This window comes from Numenius arquata, chromosome 11 (assembly GCF_964106895.1).
Source record: "Numenius arquata chromosome 11, bNumArq3.hap1.1, whole genome shotgun sequence".
NCBI classification, from domain to species: domain Eukaryota; kingdom Metazoa; phylum Chordata; class Aves; order Charadriiformes; family Scolopacidae; genus Numenius; species Numenius arquata.
In genome coordinates this window covers 12350576-12368890 of record NC_133586.1, presented here as the reverse complement: position 1 = coordinate 12368890, position 18315 = coordinate 12350576, and the positions used below count along the sequence as shown (strand labels likewise).

General features: G+C 39.2%; 2 protein-coding genes across 4 annotated transcripts in view; one reads left to right on the top strand and one right to left on the bottom strand.

The window, feature by feature from the left end:
- Positions 1–1628: 1628 nt before the first annotated feature.
- Positions 1629–10717, top strand: SLC24A5 (solute carrier family 24 member 5). 2 transcript variants are annotated; one of them, XM_074155844.1, is made up of 9 exons: positions 1629–1692; positions 2012–2206; positions 3619–3702; positions 3791–3894; positions 4213–4313; positions 5129–5412; positions 6145–6351; positions 9252–9353; positions 9891–10717. In XM_074155844.1, exons 1-9 carry the CDS (start codon positions 1629–1631, stop codon positions 10211–10213), a joined length of 1464 nt encoding a protein of 487 aa, XP_074011945.1. In that variant the 3' UTR covers positions 10214–10717. The 2 variants fall into 2 exon arrangements, with proteins under 2 accessions (XP_074011945.1, XP_074011944.1); XM_074155843.1 differs by having other exon boundaries at positions 1629–1746; positions 2027–2206.
- MYEF2 (myelin expression factor 2) overlaps positions 10070–18315 on the bottom strand; it is a 20299-nt gene continuing 12053 nt past the window's right edge. Inside the window, exons 14-17 of one of the 2 annotated variants that reach the window (XM_074155841.1) lie at positions 15864–15935; positions 14450–14658; positions 14288–14339; positions 10070–11099 (exon numbers count right to left, since the gene is read on the bottom strand). In XM_074155841.1, the coding sequence (XP_074011942.1) occupies positions 10936–11099; positions 14288–14339; positions 14450–14658; positions 15864–15935 (497 nt within the window). In that variant the 3' untranslated portion in view covers positions 10070–10935. The remainder of the gene's footprint in view (positions 11100–14287; positions 14340–14449; positions 14659–15863; positions 15936–18315) is intronic. The other variant, XM_074155842.1, reaches the window with a different exon arrangement.

Here is an 18315-nt window from a genome sequence, read left to right as displayed (position 1 = left end):
CAAATCAGTATTTTCCAGTTTGCACTTCTTTCTCACAAATATAAGCATCAGCCCTGCACCTAACAAAGGATTAGTAATAACACAGGCACCTCAAAATATTATTTGGCATAATGGTGTTTAAAATGCTTATGGAGACATTTGTAATTCGATGGAAACACAACTCTCTTTCTTTCTGAGAAACCAGTGACTGGGGAGGAGCAGGGAGAACGACTTTACCAAGCTGTCTTGCTAAAAGACTGTATTTTACTATTTAATCCTCAATTATACACATGACTTCATTGCGAAAAGGTCACCAGACAAAGAAGTTCAGTGATCTGGGTCTGAGGGGAGGGATTCTGTGGTAGTTCTCAGCTTCTCTCTCGCTGAATCATTCACCTGAAGAGCATGAACATTTCCTGCCCCAGTGAAGCATGAGCCCTGTGCTTGCACAGCCCCACGCAGGAATTTTGGTAGCTCAGTGGGAATAAACAGAAACTGTCACAGCAGAAAACAGATAAGGGGGAATAAACTTAAATTCACCTTAGACAATCACCAGATGGTTAGAGTTGGAAGGGACCTTGAAGATCGTCAAGTTCCAACCCCCCTGCCATGGGCAGCGACACCTCCCACCAGCCCAGGTTGCTCAAAGCCCCATCCAACCTGGTCTTGAACATTTCCAGGGATAGGGCATCCACAACTTCTCCGGACAACCTCTTCCAGTGCCTCACCACCCTCACAGTAAATAACTTCCTCTTTATATCTAATCTAAATCTACCATCTACCAGTTTAAAGCCATTACCCCCCATCCTGTCGCTGCACTCCCCGATAGAGTCCCTCCCAATCTTTCCTGTAGGCCCCCTTTAAGTACTGCAAGGAGCTATAAAGGTCTCCCCGGAGCCTTCTCTTCTCCAGGCTGAACAACCCCAACTCTCTCAGCCTGTCCTCATAGCAGAGGTGCTCCAGCCCTCTGATTATCTTCATAGCCTTCCTCTAGACCTGTTCCAACAGGTCCATGTCCTTCTTATGTTGGAGGCTCCAGAGCTGGACGCAGCACTGCAGGGAGGGGGTCTTACCAGAGCAGAGGGGCAGAATCCCTTCCCTCACCCTGCTGGCCATGCTGCTGGTGATCCAACCCAGGATGCAGTCGGCTTTCTGGGCTGCCAGCACACATTGCCGGCTTCTACCTTCTACCTTTCCAAACACTTGCACGGCACCTGGGTAACGCGATCAGCGGCCTGTGCTGGAAGGACACTCGTGATGGCCAAAACCTTGCATTCTCCCCACAAACCCAATGTGGGAGATGGCGGGAGCACCCCGCCTGCCTCCTCGGCCATGGCCCAGCCCTGGACCTCCTGCCCGCAGCCCTGAGGTGAAACCTCCTCTCACACCGGCTGGACCCTGGGATGAGGGATACTGAACTGAACCTTGCGGATCCCCTGAGGCAGAGCTGATCCTCGCAGATCCATTTGAGGGAGAGCTGAACCCCGCGGATCCCCTCTGAGGGAGAGAGACCCCCGAGGGGGAGCTGAATCTCGTGCATCCCCTGAGCGGGAGCGGCCGCGGGAGGGCGGGGGAGGCACGGGGCGGCCCCACGTGACCCTGCCGGCCCTATCGCCGCCCGCCCGCTGCCCGCCCGCAGAGCCGGCGAGATGCGGGCGGGAGCGGGGCGGCGGGCGGCGGCGCGGCGGTTGCTGGTGCTGGCGCTGCTGGCGGCCTGGCAGCCGCCGCCGCGGGGAGCGCGGGCCCAGCGCCTCGCCCCAGATGCAGGTAGGGAGCGGGGCCGTCCCGCCGGGGCCGGGAGGCCCCTCGCAGGCTATACAGCCCATCCCGCCGTCGGGTGAGGTGTCGCCCCCCGCCCTCCCCGGGTGTGCGGCGTTTTGAGGGCATCGCTGCAGCTGTCCGTGTCCCCAGATGAAAAACAGATCTATTTGAAAGAGAGAAATCCACTGCAGCCATCCTCTGTTTCTAGTGCTAACCCACAGAATCCAGTCAGCCTGGAAAACGGAAAGGTATTAGGATATCTAACAACTTTGTGCTCGATTTTCAGAAAACAGGACAGGTTGTGTCCTTTCTTCTTCATCGGAGTTTCCTGAAGGATTTTTTACACCGCAGGAGAGAAAGGATGGAGGAATCGTTATCTATTTCATAATTATACTTTACATGTTTCTGGCCGTGTCCATTGTGTGCGATGATTACTTCCTACCTTCTCTAGAGATCATCAGTGAATGTAAGTGAACATCCTCATCTTTTTCCTGTAAAAACTAAACAGCTTGGTATAGAACATTCTCTTTAAAAGAGCTTCAAAGTTAGAGTGCTCTGGAGACAAAACCAATGAAAGTTCAGAGTCTCCATGCATAGTTAGACTTATCCATACAATATTTACTTTGACACAATGTATAAATATTATATTGAAAAATCATACTCTGATTACACTCTGCACAGGTATGCATTTAAAATTTGCTTTCCATGTGTCTGGAGGAAAATCTTAAAAATTCCTCAGTATTAACTAAACTGACGATATAACTTTGGTGTGAGCAGTACTATGTCCAGGTTACTAGTAAAAGCAAAAACAAATAAAAAGGGAGGGGAGAGGGAGACACAACACCAAACCAAGAAACCAAAACTCTCCCTGTATTCAAACATGACAATCGAGTACCTTGGAGAAGTTTCTGTACTTCTCTGAAAGTAATGAACAAGTATCAAGATGAGCTACTGTTTAGATACTAAAAGTATGCGAGAGGAGGGAAAGGAATACTACAGTTCCAACAGTTCTGTGAAATCTAATCAGTCTGTAGTAATTCCCCTGGCTTTAGCAGACCACTGAATTAAAGAAATGGTCTTGGCTGAGAGTTCAGCTTTTCATTGCCAAGTATTAAAAAGATTCCCCTAAGGAAACTCATCCCTGAACACTGGAAAACATTCTCCAGACCAGAACACTTACAGAAAATGTAAGCTTAAACATTGCTGTAGAGCTGATATTTTTTTATTGATGGTAAGTAAGCATTTGTCAGACTTTTTCCACAGTTAGCCATAGTCCCTGTTCTTAGTGTGAAGAACTTGATTCACAGAGTGAGTTACATTTCAGGAACAGTCAACTTACCAGAACAAAAATCTCATTTCATTCAAGACAGACACAGGCTCTTACACTGTCCATATGAAGTGAAAATTTGATTTTAAGATCGCAGCACTAGTTCAAATTTAACTAGTATTTCTGGTATGTGAAGACACAGTAGCACGGATTTCCCTGGAAAATAGATAGACTTGACATGGATCATGTAGCAATATCACACTAGAGTCCAAGGAATTTCCCCACAATTATTACCCATATGAAAGAGTTGAAGTCCACATATGTATGCCTATTTTACATTTTAAAATCATGCCCAAATCTCTTATCAGTACTTCTTTTCTGCTATTTAAACTAATTTATTTATTAAAGTTAGAAATAAATTAGCCCAATAAATGAGGCTATGTTTTCAATATATTATTTTACCAATTTTAAATAAATGCATTGACTGTATGAAAATAAGCAAAGTTCACTCTATTAAACTGTATTAGCTTCTAGCATTATATAGTAATGCAAGTAATGGGTATGGACTACTGAAGTATTTATTTAAGCCATTATTTTTGCTATATCCTCAGGCCTTGGCCTCTCTCAGGATGTTGCTGGAGCAACTTTTATGGCTGCTGGAAGCTCTGCTCCAGAGCTTGTCACTGCTTTTCTAGGTAAGAGGCCTATGTTTTGACTCCTCAGGATCTAGAATTTTCCTTGCATGCCAAACTGAAACATACCAGAGAGTCATTTTCCTTACAGGAGTCTTCGTGACAAAGGGAGATATCGGCATCAGCACCATCCTTGGATCAGCAATCTATAATCTTCTTGGTATTTCTGCAGCTTGTGGGCTGTTATCCAGCGTGGTATGTATCAACTTTGATAGTTCTGCTCCTAAGAGCCAAATGGTTATCCTTTCTGATTTGCCAACAAAAGCCAAGAGAGACTTACTATGACAACTGTCAAGTTTATTATTTAGTAGCAAAACCAGATGTAATCAGTTTTAAGATAACTTGCTATGAAAGTTTTTAAAAACACTAACTTGTTAAATATCATACTTAAGTCATTCCTAAGAATCTTAAATTTTTACATAATATAGAAACAACATATTGATGCAGCATTTACAGCACTTAGTGAAAGTATTAGACAAGTTTAAGAAAAGTAAATGAATCTGTGATCTGCAGGTTTCGAGGCTATCCTGTTGGCCGCTGTTTAGAGACTGTCTGGCATATACAATTAGTGTAGCGGCGGTCCTTGCGATGATATCTGACAACAGAGTTTACTGGTAAGAGCGCAAGTAGTGTTGAATTCATGTTGACTGGAGATTAGTAAGACAGTGTTTTGAAAAACGAACAAACATAAAACCCAAACCCCCAAACTTCAAGTAGCTTGAACTGCCATTTGCTAACAGAATAAACATCCTGTTTGCTTGAAAAACATAGAAAGTCACAATCCTTGTAAAGATTATTACCTAAACATTCAAACCCTGCATACTTAAAAAGTTTGATCTGCATTGGTTTGTCTGTACAGACTTGACAATTTCTATCATAACTGTTCTGGCATAGCAATTAGTCTTCATAGTGTACTCCTTTTGAGCCTTTTCTTTGATAGCATCACTGTTAAGAAAGACATCTGTCTGCCAAAAGCAGATCATGAGCCTCTGATGTTTTAACTCTCTTCCGTCAACACTGAAACTCCTGTTGCTTCAACAAGTCAGTCAGGTCCAGCACGAAGTGTCTGAAGTTTCTAACTCAAAATAGCACACACTATCACTCTCTTTAACCATCACACGAAGACTTAATTTCACAAACATCAGTAAGATGTTCAATTAGTAAGATCCCCTGGAAAACATGCAGCTATACAATACAGAAACAAGATTCTGCAGGGAAGGGGAATTAATCAAACTGCTGAAAAGACACAGAGACACTCATGAACTTCCATGACACTGCCCATACAACTGCAAATAGATGCTTTTGTGTGTTTTCCTTTCGCTACTCATGCAAATTTTCTCTCTCTCCATTTTAACACCATGCCATTTTTAAAAGTTAGAGTTGGGAGTGTTTATATTACATGTTATGTAAAATCTATTTTTCATTCTAGGTATGAAAGTGCATCCTTATTATTGATATACGGGTGTTATATTCTAGTACTATGTTTTGACATTAAAATCAACCAATACCTCATGAAAAAGTTCAGTCCCTGCTGTACATGTTTTACAAGAGCTATGGAAGAAAATGCTGAGCAGCAGCCACTGGTTGGATGGCAGGAAGAGAGCGGACCTCTAATTCGCAAACAGTCAAGAACAGATAGCGGAATTTTTCAAGACAAGCTGGACTACTCTCAACTTTCAACAAGCTTGCATGGGCTTGATGAAATCTCTGAAGGTATACATATTATTACAGTTGTCACTAGCACTCTGCCTCCCTGCATCAGTTCTAATAAAGAGTAGATTCCGAGATATTATTAAGATTTTGTTCACAAAAGAACTCCAGTAAATCATTATTCTTCCCTGGAATATAACATTAAGCAAAATCAGAGTTAATTGCTAGAGGAGTGCTAGGATAGATGCTCATTTGTATCATATTAGAACAGCAGACTTCCATCAGTCTTCGCTGTGCACATTTGAAACTTCCCAGCAACGCTGCTTGTAAAATGTAGTATCAGCTGAAAGACCCACTGGCACTGTACTAATATACTGTTTTCTAATGACAGTGGCAGGTTCATAGCCCAAAACATGCATTATATCAGAAGTAAAGGAATAGCTATGATGTGACCCCAGATAATCGGTTTCCTCTTCACTTAGGCAAAAAACTAGCAGTTTTGCTAGTGCAAAAAACTAGCACTTGGTACTTACTCTTGTTAAACATTCTGTCTAAAACTTTATAGAAAACCTCATTTTTCATCCACCTTAGTTGTCTCCTAGTGACACGGGAATAAAAAACATTCGATTTCAGAGTTTTGTGCAGTGTGATGTAGGTACTGCGTAAGACTACAGCTAGAACTTGAGGAAGTGTTTTTACCTTTTTTCAGTATTCTCAGAAGTAGAGGCGACAATGACTGTATGCTATGGATTCAAACTTAATGCTACAATTTAAAAGTTACTTTTTCTTCGACAGATCATCCAAGTGTCTTCACCATGCCTGAAGCAGATATGAAGAGAATTTTGTGGGTGTTATCCCTTCCTATTATTACACTACTCTATTTGACTATACCAGATTGCAGAAGACAGTTTTGGAGGAACTGGTTCATGGTGACATTTTTCATTTCAGCAGCATGGATTTCTGCAATAACTTACGTTCTTGTATGGATGATAACAATCGCAGGTAGGTACCTAAAGTGCTGCTGCTATACAGAATCAACCAATCAAGAATCACTGAAAAAAACAGTTTTCTCCCTGTGAAGTTTTTCTTTCCACAATTAACAGTCAGTTTAGTAAGATACTTTGCTGTAAAAAAGCCCAACAAACAAAACCAACAAAAACTTGTGTTTGACTGCTTAGTTTGCCACCTTCTCCCACCTAATGAGAACCACTTTAGAGTTTAGCTGCTTCAGACTCCTTACCATCCCATGAATGAGAATTCATTTACATACCTACAAAAACCAGCCTATATTTTAAAAGTCTCATTAAACTGGTTCATGAAGTGAAACAATTAAAAACACAGCAACAAACTTGTCAAGCTGAAGTCTGACAAACATGGAATCCACCAAGACTGGAATTAAAGGTTCCGGGTTCTGTAAAAGATCCATTATTTTTGTATCTAAATTTTTAATAAAAGATTTGCCATTACATTAACTGCCAAAAAAATCCTCCCAAATTTTGGTACTACTTTATTTCAACTATACTGTCATGTGTTTATTAATAATTCTTGGGGTGTGTGTGTATACCTCTTACAAATCTACATCATAAAGTGAAGCAGTAAAAAAATTGCATTTAAGTGAGAGAAGGGGTATGAACTTGTGTGTAAAAACATTATCTTAAAAATATCTTAAGGTATTAAAAGTTTCCTCATTTCACTGTTTCCCCAGTCAGCTTGAGAAAAATCCAGTTTTTAATTTTAAGAACAAGCAGAAAACAAATCTATAAACAAGAAAGAAATGTTACAAAGCTTGCCATTTCCCATTAAAGCTCACTAATCCTACTCAAGTATTCTGTATTCTGCTAGTTCAGCATCCTAAACTTGTTTTCAACTTAAGTTCAATGAATAACTCCTTGTTCCGTGCAGAAAGAGACCTACACGTTTGGTAAACCTTTGAGAAAATATTAGTAGATTGCTGGCTATAACACCCACCAGGTTCACTCCTTGGTCAAATAATTTTCCACTTGTATCTAAAGAGCAAGGGTTTCCCGTCTGAATGCTAAAAGCCTTTGAAACAGGATTCAAATAAAAGTTACTGCTGTTCTACTAGACTGAGCACTAATTCATATGAAAACAGGTACACTGGAGATTCAAACAGTGTATTAGTGTTAGTCCACTTTGAAGAGTCATCACAAGCAATGCTGGGGTCTTCGGCCCGCTACGTCTAGGTCAAATATGTTCTATTTACACATTGAAATGCTAAAAATTACACACACATTATAACCAAGTCCAGGTTCTTTCATGAAGGGTGACTCAAAGATTCTATCGTTGCATAAACAGCCTATCAGAATGTCACAAAGGTATCAGAGCTGGGGACTCAATTTTGATAGTCAAGAACGAACGGAACTTAGGACACCTTTTTCTTGCTAGCAAAGAAAATTTGACTACTTATAGCAAGATATTGCTACTGATACACAAAATTAACTAAAGGCTAGAAAAATAAAACCATTCCATCTTTATGGTCAATTGCCAGAAAAAAAACCTTGCACATTAAATAGAAGACAAATTTATCTAATAAAAAGAAAAATTAGATTCACCTGAGTTTTAGATTCTATCTTACAACCTTCAGAGGGCTAGAAACTACCATTAGGTACATAAGGCTGTTTCATTCACATTTCACCTTGGTTTGCTTGGCATGAACCATTATTTTCCAGCCTGGATGATTTATAAACACTGATCTTGTTGGTCCCTCATCCTACAAATCTCTTACATTAGGAGTGATGGAAGAATAAATACCGGTACAAATTCTGCAACAGGATCGTGTTCATCCCTCTAAACCAACAAATAGTTTCAAACATAAATTTACTGGGCTGATCTAGACTGGTATGTACTGGGCAAGCATTGCTGACTTAGCTTACAGAGTACTGCCTCTTATTTTAAGAAAACTGTTCTTATTAGTGTCCAAATATTGCAAGAATTCAGATTTAAAAAAAAAAAAAATATTAAGATACGTTTTAGCAAACAAAAGAGTTTAAGAGAAACTAATTAATTCATAGTTTGAATAGAGGTATCAAATACTTCAGCATATTGATGCTTGTGAATGCTACAACTGCTAGAACAGTTTTGAAGATCTGAAGCGAGAAATTAATAATCTTACTGGACATGTGGGCCTAAAAAAAAAGCAGGGAAATATAAACTGCTGTTCTAATAACAATTTAAAACTTCTCTTCATTTAAACTAGTATTTACCTAAAGAAACTCACACCTCTAAAGGATTGCTTGCACTTACAAGTCATATAGAAATTTTGCGTTTTGATTCTTTGGAATCCAACAAAAGAACTTTCTAACTGAGTGAAATGTTAAAGCCATGTAGTTGAGACAATACTGTAGTAATGATCTTAATGACCCTCCTCCCCAAGACAATTCATGTGCTTTTATCCTCCTCCTTTAAAGAGTAGATGATTATAAGAGTTATTGCTTCATGAGACTTTTGAGCACTAACTATGGGATGCCCAAAAACATAGATGACTTGTATTTCCCAGAAATTGGGGGGGGAAGAAGAAAAGTAAGTTGTTAGATATTTAAATTTCTACTGTATCTGAAAGAAAAAATTCATAATAGGTATTGTCTTGACCACTGCAGACATTCCACTCAGGTCTTTGAGAAACTTGTTAAGATGGTTACTACACTACAACTCCTTTTTTATTTGAAGAACAATCACAGGATGGTATATCTTTGTTGTTGTTAACTCATTCATGGGTCAGTCACTTCATATTTAGTCAAGTTAGCTGACAGATTCCTTTTGAAATTACTGTATGATTTGATTACTAATCTTTTCTCCATCCAAATAAGTCCAAAGCAATTTCTTTGGATGAAACTTAAACCAAAGATATACTTGCCTTTTCTACCATTATTTATCAACTGCAGGTGAAACACTGGGAATTCCAGAGTCAGTAATGGGTCTCACATTACTAGCAGCAGGAACAAGTGTACCAGATACAGTTGCAAGTGTGCTGGTGGCTCGAAAAGGTAAAGATTTTAGTATTCAGGCTCGTTCCAATGGATGTGTTTAAAAGGTACCATGAAAAAAGAATTCTAGTCAACATGTCCAGAAATTCAAGGAGTAACTTCAAAATTTTTGCTCGATTCTAGAGCTTAAGTTTACTAATAATAAATAAATAGCTTACCTGAAGAAACTGTGGCTCAGACATTTAAAAACCTCTCAGAGTATCTCAGAGAAGTATTCGAGATTGGTTTGAATTGTCATTGATCAAGTGTTACAGTTTTAGTGTAGGTCTTGGTATTTTAAACATGACTGGATTTTATAATAGCCTGTCTAGCTTATTTTAAGCTGGTCATTATGCTGGGGATTTAGGGAGACTTTTTTTTTATGCTTGTGGTACCCAAACCTATGTTCTGTAGAATCATAACTATAGTTCTTTCAATGAAAAGTCTGAAATGGGTGCTCTGTGAGAAATTGAGGGCTGATAGTCTGTTCCTCCAAAACAGTTTGGCAATTTCATACAATACAATTAAGCAGACTTATTTGTATTTCTTCTTTTACAGGAAATGGAGATATGGCTATGTCTAACATTTTAGGATCCAACGTATTTGATATGCTCTGTTTGGGAATACCCTGGTTTATAAAAACTGCCTTCATAAATACATCAGGACCCATAGAAGTGAACAGCAGTGGTTTGACATACACAGCCATTTCTCTTATCTGTTCTGTTGTTTTTATTTTTCTAGCAGTTCACCTGAATGGTTGGAAAATAGATAAAAAATTGGGAGCAACTTGTCTTGTACTGTACTTAGTATTTACTGTATTATCAATTTTATATGAACTCGGCATCATAGGGAACAATCCTACAAGGGTCTGTGGTAACTAGTTTTAATCAGTGATTAGACTGATGAAAAAAAAAAATAAAAGCAGGAGAGAAAGATCAGTTTCTTCATTTAGTCAAAATAAAAAAAAAATTCAAAACTCCCATTGGGCTCTAAATCTTATTTACAGAACTAAGTCATGTCATTAAACTAATATTAAGTAGAACAAAAACATCACAGCCTAATTGGAGCCCTTTCTTTTAAGAGTCAAGAATTACAGTATGACTACGGCGCACATATAAAAACAAAATTCTGAAAAAAAGACATCTAGTTTTTACATTACAATGTTGATACACACTAGGGGGGGAAAAATAAAAATCAGAAAACACTAAACAAATCCCACTATGCAATCTGGAGATTAACAGAGAAAATGGCTTATTTTATTAAAAACAGTATAACCATTCATTTAAACTGAATGACTAGAGACACTTGGCCTAATTTTCCAAAGGCGCTGAGCATCCAAAGCTTCCACGGTCTACAGGGACCTGCAGGTGCTCAGTGCCTCTAAAAAAACAACAAAAATCAGGCAAATTGTCTTTAAAAACCAAACATAGTAAGATTCAGTTAACAAGTATCACAGTATATTAAACACTATACTGTTAAAGGCTGGTGGGATTTAAAAGTTCCTTTTTACAGCTTTTGTAAGCATACAATGTTACTAAAAATGACTTACTAGGATAGAGAAGCTAAACAGACATAGGAATGTTCCTGAACACACAGTTTTAAATTATGCATTGCGATCCAAGCGTACATCAATTTCTCTGCCACTGATTTTTATGCCGTTCATTATCCTACAGGCCTTTTCAGCAGATTCTGGTGAGTCAAATCTGACTGTTCCACAGCCCTTTGATTTTCCATTCTCCATTTTTATTTCTGCAAACATTACATGACCTGAATAAATAAGTTAAACAGGAGTTATTTCAAGTCTTCAGTGCGCTAACTTAAAGAACTCATCAGAAGTGATAAAAAAGCATTTTTAAATATAGTCTATGGGGACATATGAAATTAGCACTTTCAGACTGATGGTATATTCACTCATTCAGGGAAAGGGACACAGGTCAAAATAGCAGTAAAGAATCCAAATTAAGATCCAATGTTTCAAATCTTTCCTTCACATGAGGAAAGATGAAAGTATGCCTGTATTTGACCTCAAGTTTGAAACAAAGTGCCCTATAAGGCTAAGGGAAAGTTCTGTCTTTCATTTACCAACCCTGCCAGAAGTGTGACTACTGACAGGTGTTAACAGAGTTAAAGTTCAATCCAGTCTACTCTGTTCCTCACAGCAACATATCAAGCAATGACAACAATCAAGCAATTTTGTAAAGCAGCTGCAGAGCAAAATTAAAGCTTTAAAAGAGTAAAGTTACCAGGTTACGAGTGGTGGAAAAGTAACATGCACTATTCAATTCCTGCAGTGTTTTCTTGAGGTTGGACGCTCAACTCATGAGGCAACATTTTTATGTAGATGTTGTGGCACCTGAGAGAATGTGCAATGCCTGGTGCTAGTAAGTTTTTGGTTATGGAAGGTTGTAGCACACGACTCCTGTGCCCCCAAATGCCACTAAGAACTTTTGCTTAAAATACACAGCTTTTTATTTTTAAATATCATGTAACAGAAGACTGACCTTTCACTGAAAGAAATTGAACATATGGAGACATGGTTTTTATATTTCCTTACGATACTGGCATGAATACAGTCTGTTGCTTATATTTGTGCTTATAATTCTTAAAACCAATTCAACATAGTTGCTACATCTGTTAGTTATTGAGGAGATAATAATAAAAAAAAAAATCTGAAATATCTGGAAGTCGCCCAGGCAGTTAAGATTTTAAAAAAGAGATAACCTGTTTTCCTATATCCTCCAGCTACAAAAAAAATAATGATGTGAACACCTGAAAATTTTTCATAGTTGAACTGCGAGTTCTAATTTTTATCAAATCTGCAAACAGCTGTATGAAGACTGTCTTACATATCAGTAGTATGTTTTAAATTATTTGTCTTTTCTGCCTCTCAAAAATAAGAAAAGCCATTCTGTAATTCAGTTGAGGCTTTCCATTCTGAATGCGAGTTTTCAAAACAAAACAGTCATTTATTTCTATACCCAAGCTTCATTCTTCATTCACTTCTGTGAAAAGAAAACTTTTCTGAATTAGATAAGAAGAACTATTGGATATTTGTAGCTATCCTTCATCTTACATAAAAATGGCCTTTATTTCTTAACATAAAGGGGAAGCACTACAGCCTGCATATATGCTAATCAGGATCACCTATTTGCATAAAAAACAATCTGCCACTTTGGCAAAATTACTAACTCTGATTTGATGCAGCACCATTTCTGGAAGTAATGCATAACCTGGACAGGCCCAGGCCCCTGCATGCATTTGTCTCAAAACAAATGCTACATTCTATACTGTGTTGGCCAGAGGATACACAACACCGGCTTCAAAAAAGAAAAAGCTCCAAGAGTATGCAGGGATGCAACATGGAAGGCTGGGCCCGCTTGGAATTAAACATGGCAAGGGATGTCAAGGACAACAAGAAGGGCTTCTTCAAGTATATCAGTAGTAAAAGGAAGACTAAGAAAAATGTGGGCCTGCTGCTGAGTGACGTAGGTGCCCTGGTGACGGAGGACGCAGAGAAGGCAGAGTTACTGAATGCCTTCTTTGCTTCAGTCTTTACTGCTAAGGCTGGCCCTCAGGAACCCCAGACCCTAGAGGTAAGAGAGATAGCCTGGAGTAAGGAAGAGTCTCCCTTGATTGAGGAGGATTGGATTAAAGATCATTTAGGCATTAATTTAGTGGCACAGACTCTAGTTGGAGGTCTGTAACAAGTGGTGTTCCCCGGGGGTCAGTACTGGGTCCAGCCCTCTTCAATATATTAATCAATGACTTGGATGAAGGGACAGAGTGTATCCTCAGCGAGTTTGCTGATGACGTGAAACCAGGAGGGGTGGCTGACACACCAGAAGGCTGCGCCACCATACAGCGAGACCTGGACAGGCCGGAGAGTTGGGCAGAGATAATCCTAATGAAATTCAACAAGGGCAAGTGTAGGGTTCTGCACCTGGGGAGGAATAACCCCATGCACCAGTACAGGCTGGGGGCTGACCTGCTGGAAACCAGCTCTGTGGAAAAAGACCTGGGAGTCCTGGTGGACAACAGGATGACCATAAGCCAGCAATGTGCCCTTGTGGCCAAGAAGGCCAATGGCATCCTGGGGTGCATCAAAAAGAACATGGCCAGCAGGTTGAGGGAAGTTATCCTGCCCCTTTACTCTGCCCTGGTGAGGCCCCATCTGGAGTACTGTGTCCAGTTCTGGGGCCCCCGGTTCAAGGACAGGGAACTGCTGGAGAGGGTACAGCAAAGGTCTACAAAGATGATTAGGGGACTAGAACATCTCTCTTATGAGGAAAGGCTGAGGGACGTGGGTCTTTTTAGTCTGGAGAAGACTGAGGGGGGATCTTATCAGTGCTTATAAATACATAAAGGGTGGGTGTCAAGAGGAAGGCACCAGTCTTATTCAGTGGTGCCCAGTGACAGGACAAGAGGTAATGGGCACAAACTTGAACATAAGAAGTTCCACCTAAACATGAGGCAGCAGTTCTTTACTTTGAGGGTGCCAGAGCAGTGGAACAGGCTGCCCAGAGAGGTGGTGGAGTCTCTGTCTCTGGAGGCATTCAAAACCCGCCTGGACATGCTCCTGTGCAACCTGCTCTAGGTGGACCTGCTCAGGCAGAGGGGTTAGACTAGATGATCTCCAGAGGTCCCTTCCAACCCCTACCATTCTGTGATTCTGTGAGTAATTTTATTAATGGAATGGGTTAAACTCTATAGCAGATCAGCACTCAGAGCTAGCTGTACGCATAGCCCATACTATACCTTGGTCTCAGGTGTTATGTCATGCCTAAAAATTATTTATACATATAACTTGGGAAAGGTGGTGGAAGTAAAAAAGATTAGGCTAGCCAGACTCTTCTTCAGGATAAGGCAACAACCTTATCTTCCTGTCCTTATCTAACAAACACCATATAAAACATGAACTCAATGGAGCTAAGCAGGGGTAAGATTCATGTACATACCACATTGACTGAATTTCTCCTTTAGCTTCTGCCAGGTCAAGTCAAAAGGAAGCTAGAATAAAAAAGCATTATTAATAATAAAATCTTACAAAGAGAAAAAGAGCATGTAATCAAACATGCCCACAAAATAAGATGATGGGTTTTATGTATTCAAACGCTTACATTTCTCACAAATATCTGGTTGCCTTTAGAGCCTAATCTCTCTCTCATGCCACCTCCCATTGGGCCAGGCACAAATCCTCGATCGATATCAATGTTCCTGTCCAGGCCTCCACCCATAGCTGGCCCCATTCGATCAAAACCAGAACTCATCCGATCCATCCCCATTCCCATTCCTCCAGCCATACTGTTCATACCACCCATTCCACCACCTACACAGAGAAAGAAAAGGAGGATAAAATAAAAATCTTTTTAGTAATAAAGGCACAAGTATTTTTTAAAAAAATTACAAAAATCTTTTGTGTTAAGAGAAAAATAACTTTAATAATAAACTGCTGTAATACAAAACATAACTTCATATATGCACAAGTGATTTATCCAGTAGCTTGGCTAGTATCTTAAGTCAAAGTGTCAGTTCTAAAATAAAAGTAAAAACCAAACTACATCAAGCTATTAGTCACACTATCTAATGTAGTAGTGTTGAACACAAGAATTAAGATTTAAAGGCTGTCCAGTATAATTAATAAAAATCTGATAGCCTATACCAAAAAAAAAAAAAAATCAAGTAAATAACTGTGACAATGTTAAGATACAGATAATTTGACCATATATACTATTGTTTATTTTGCTTCCTGCATTCATATTCAGCTTTACTTAATACAGCCACTCTTAATGACACAATCTTCTAGAGAAAGCACATTTTGCAGAGAAAAGGTTGCAGTTCCTGCAAGTACTGTGAAGAGCATGGACTTTCCTATGATACATGCAATGAAATATATTAATGTATATTAAAAAGAACCAAGATCAATGGCATTCAAATATCCTATTATAATCTCTCTGGATTCATAATTAAAAATTAATGTAAAGCAAAACTATCAAGATCAGTCATGAGGAACCTTCTCTTTAAGCCTTATACCTCTCAAGATTGCCACAAGCAAGATTTTAGTTTCTCATCTGCTCTAGCCTGAGGAACTCAGTTGCTGCAATACAAATTCAGTATTGGAGCTTTACACAAAATTAAACTGAGTGATAATCTGAAATTCATGGCTGATTTTTTATTTCAATTATGAGAGATTACTGAAGTTCAGCTTCATGAAGTTCACACAAATAACTCCGCCTATTTGTCTTCTTTCTGGAACACAAGTTTACTTGAATCACTTCTCCCTCCAAACCAGAAGTTAAAACCATTTCAAAACTAAGATTAAAAGACTGTATTAGCAAGTGTTCTTCTGAACTTTTACCTCAACAAAACAGCTTTAAAAACTATTAGACTTGCAGTCACATGCAACAGAATTCTACTTCTTCCAACACTGGCAAGATGCTACACTACAACAGAACCCTCTGATACAATTATATGTACACACCGTGTCTTTACATTGCCTATGCATTTACATTCTATTGAAACAAGTTAACCTACTCATTCCAGATCTTACTGGGCCCATGCTAGGCGCTCCCATTCCTCCTGCAAAAACACCAATCATTGCACCACCTAAACAGAAAAGAATAATAAAGTGACATACACTGAAACCACCAGTTAGTGACAACAACAAAGCACACGCTGATGAAGTGCACTGATCTCAATGTTACCTGGCAATTCTTTTCTACGGAACACTTTAACCTGTGCCTTTATTATTCAAACTGAAGAGGAACCATCTAGTAAGTAACATTAGTTCCTCCTCCTCCATTATGGGATTTAAGCTACTCTGATTTCTTTCTAGCTTTACTCCCATCTGACAGTCTGCCACCAACACAAACACCTTAAAAGTAAATGAGCCATTTCCCACACTGGGAAGAACAGCCTCAAAACTGCAGTGTTCACCTTATTTGAACGTTAGAGTACAGAAATGCTCTGCTTTCTCCCATTTTTAAGAAACTGATGCAAAAGCTAGGAGCAGCTCTTCCAGTGTCTGTCTTTACTGCATATGAAGAGTAAACTGATGGAATTGGAGGGAAAAAGGGAGAAAGGAAGGGAATCGACACTGAATAAAAGCTATTTGGCAGAACCATGGAATCTCCAGAATGGTATCAGTGACTGATTCTAGAGCAGGGTAAAAATAATTCTTTTAATCAAAGTGCTAATATTCAGGAAAGTAATCCCAAGGGAGCTTCTAGAATTGTAGAAGCTCAATTACATTCCTGTCACTGCAGAACAGAGCGGAACTGTCAGCTGCATTTTTCTTTCTTGATTTTCATACCTAAATGAAACACCTCAGTTTTCACTTATGGTAAGATAGATCAATAACTGTCGTCTCTAGCCTAGACACCATTGTCTAAATATCTAAAAAAGGTCACTGATGAGTCTTCAATTAGATTTGTTTTCTCCACACAGTTCAAAATAGCAAAAATTGTTCCCTGTCAGTTTCTTTTTGGAAATTTTTGTCTCCTCTCAGACAACATGCTGTCATAGCCATACAAAGACCTCAAAACATATGGACTAGCCTGTTTCAAAAACTACCGATTTTCAACATCAGCAGGATTACTCCCAGTAGTTCAGCCAACAGTCTGCATGAGGGAAATCTTAATGCTTATTCATTAGGCCAGAGAGAGTTTTGCAATGAAACACCAAGTCAAATTTTGAGATTGCTCTCAACATGACTGGTTTTGCCCTTAAAAAGAATTGTCAAGGAAAAAAAAGCACCCACTTTTCCAGAGCTATAAAACCTTGGTTGGTTGTAAGTGTATCCCAGTTACACCCACTCTTTTAAAAGGGGAAAAAAAAAAAAAGTCTCCCCAACAGCCTAAGATATACTTAAAAAAACGCAAAACAACCAACATCAAAACCAACCAAACAAAAAACCACCAAAAAAACAAACTGAAAGCTCAAATAATACTAATAAGCAATATTTCAGCTGTTTCTGACCTTAAGAGACATCCTTTACCTGTACTTTTTCAGCTACCTGCTTTCCATCAACAAAAATTATATGGTCAGAGATGATTTATGACACAACCTTTGATTTTTTTGGATACTTCAAAATTTTGGCAATTTAAATGGTTACTCCAATGATTCTGCTACAAATCAAACATCCTCATTTTTACTAATTGATGGCAAAGCCCAATCAAAGACTGTCTTAAGTTGCCCTCCTTGAAGCTGGCAGGGTACTAAAGCCAAATGCACTCACAGTATTTCCTTTTAAGATACCATTAACCTAAATATCGTAACAGGAGTAGACTAGGGTCTTCCCTGTCTAAATACTACATCTATTAGTTATTATATTTGTAAATCCCTACTATTTCCTTCCATTACTTAAGGATAAGTTGGGAAACTCTTATCTTAGTTCTCAGAACAGTATTTAAATAGTTAAGGTTGCCAAGAGGTGGTAAATTGAAGCTTGCTGGATCTACTGAATGAGTGACTCCTACATCAGTTTCTCACAGTGGCCATGTTCACGCATTTCAAAACCAATGTGTTACCAGAAGACTCAGAAGTCTATTGCTTGCATGCACATTTTATGCAAGTGGCTGAAGTGGCTTCGGATTTTTGCTGGGGAAACAGATGTTTGTCTGATGTTGCAAGTAGACAAAGTGAAAGCATACACTTGATTTCTAAGACATTACTTCCAAGACATTAAGACTAACTCACCTGACAAGCTTATTACATTCTTATCCCTTCTACACAATTACCAGTGCTCACACAGAAGCACACAAGGGTTACCCTTTCTTATGACTTGCCCAAATTGAAAAAATGAAAGAAAAAAAAAAATCAGCTTTTAGACCAGATGAACCTTATACTCTCAGCAGCTTTTCTCTTTCACAGTGGTGAATTTAAGGGAGGGGAAAAGGAATTAAAATGGGGAGGAAGGGAAAGAAAACCTGTCTCCTATAATGCATTCATCCAGGTAACAGTATAGTAACAAAGTGCAAGACAGCTC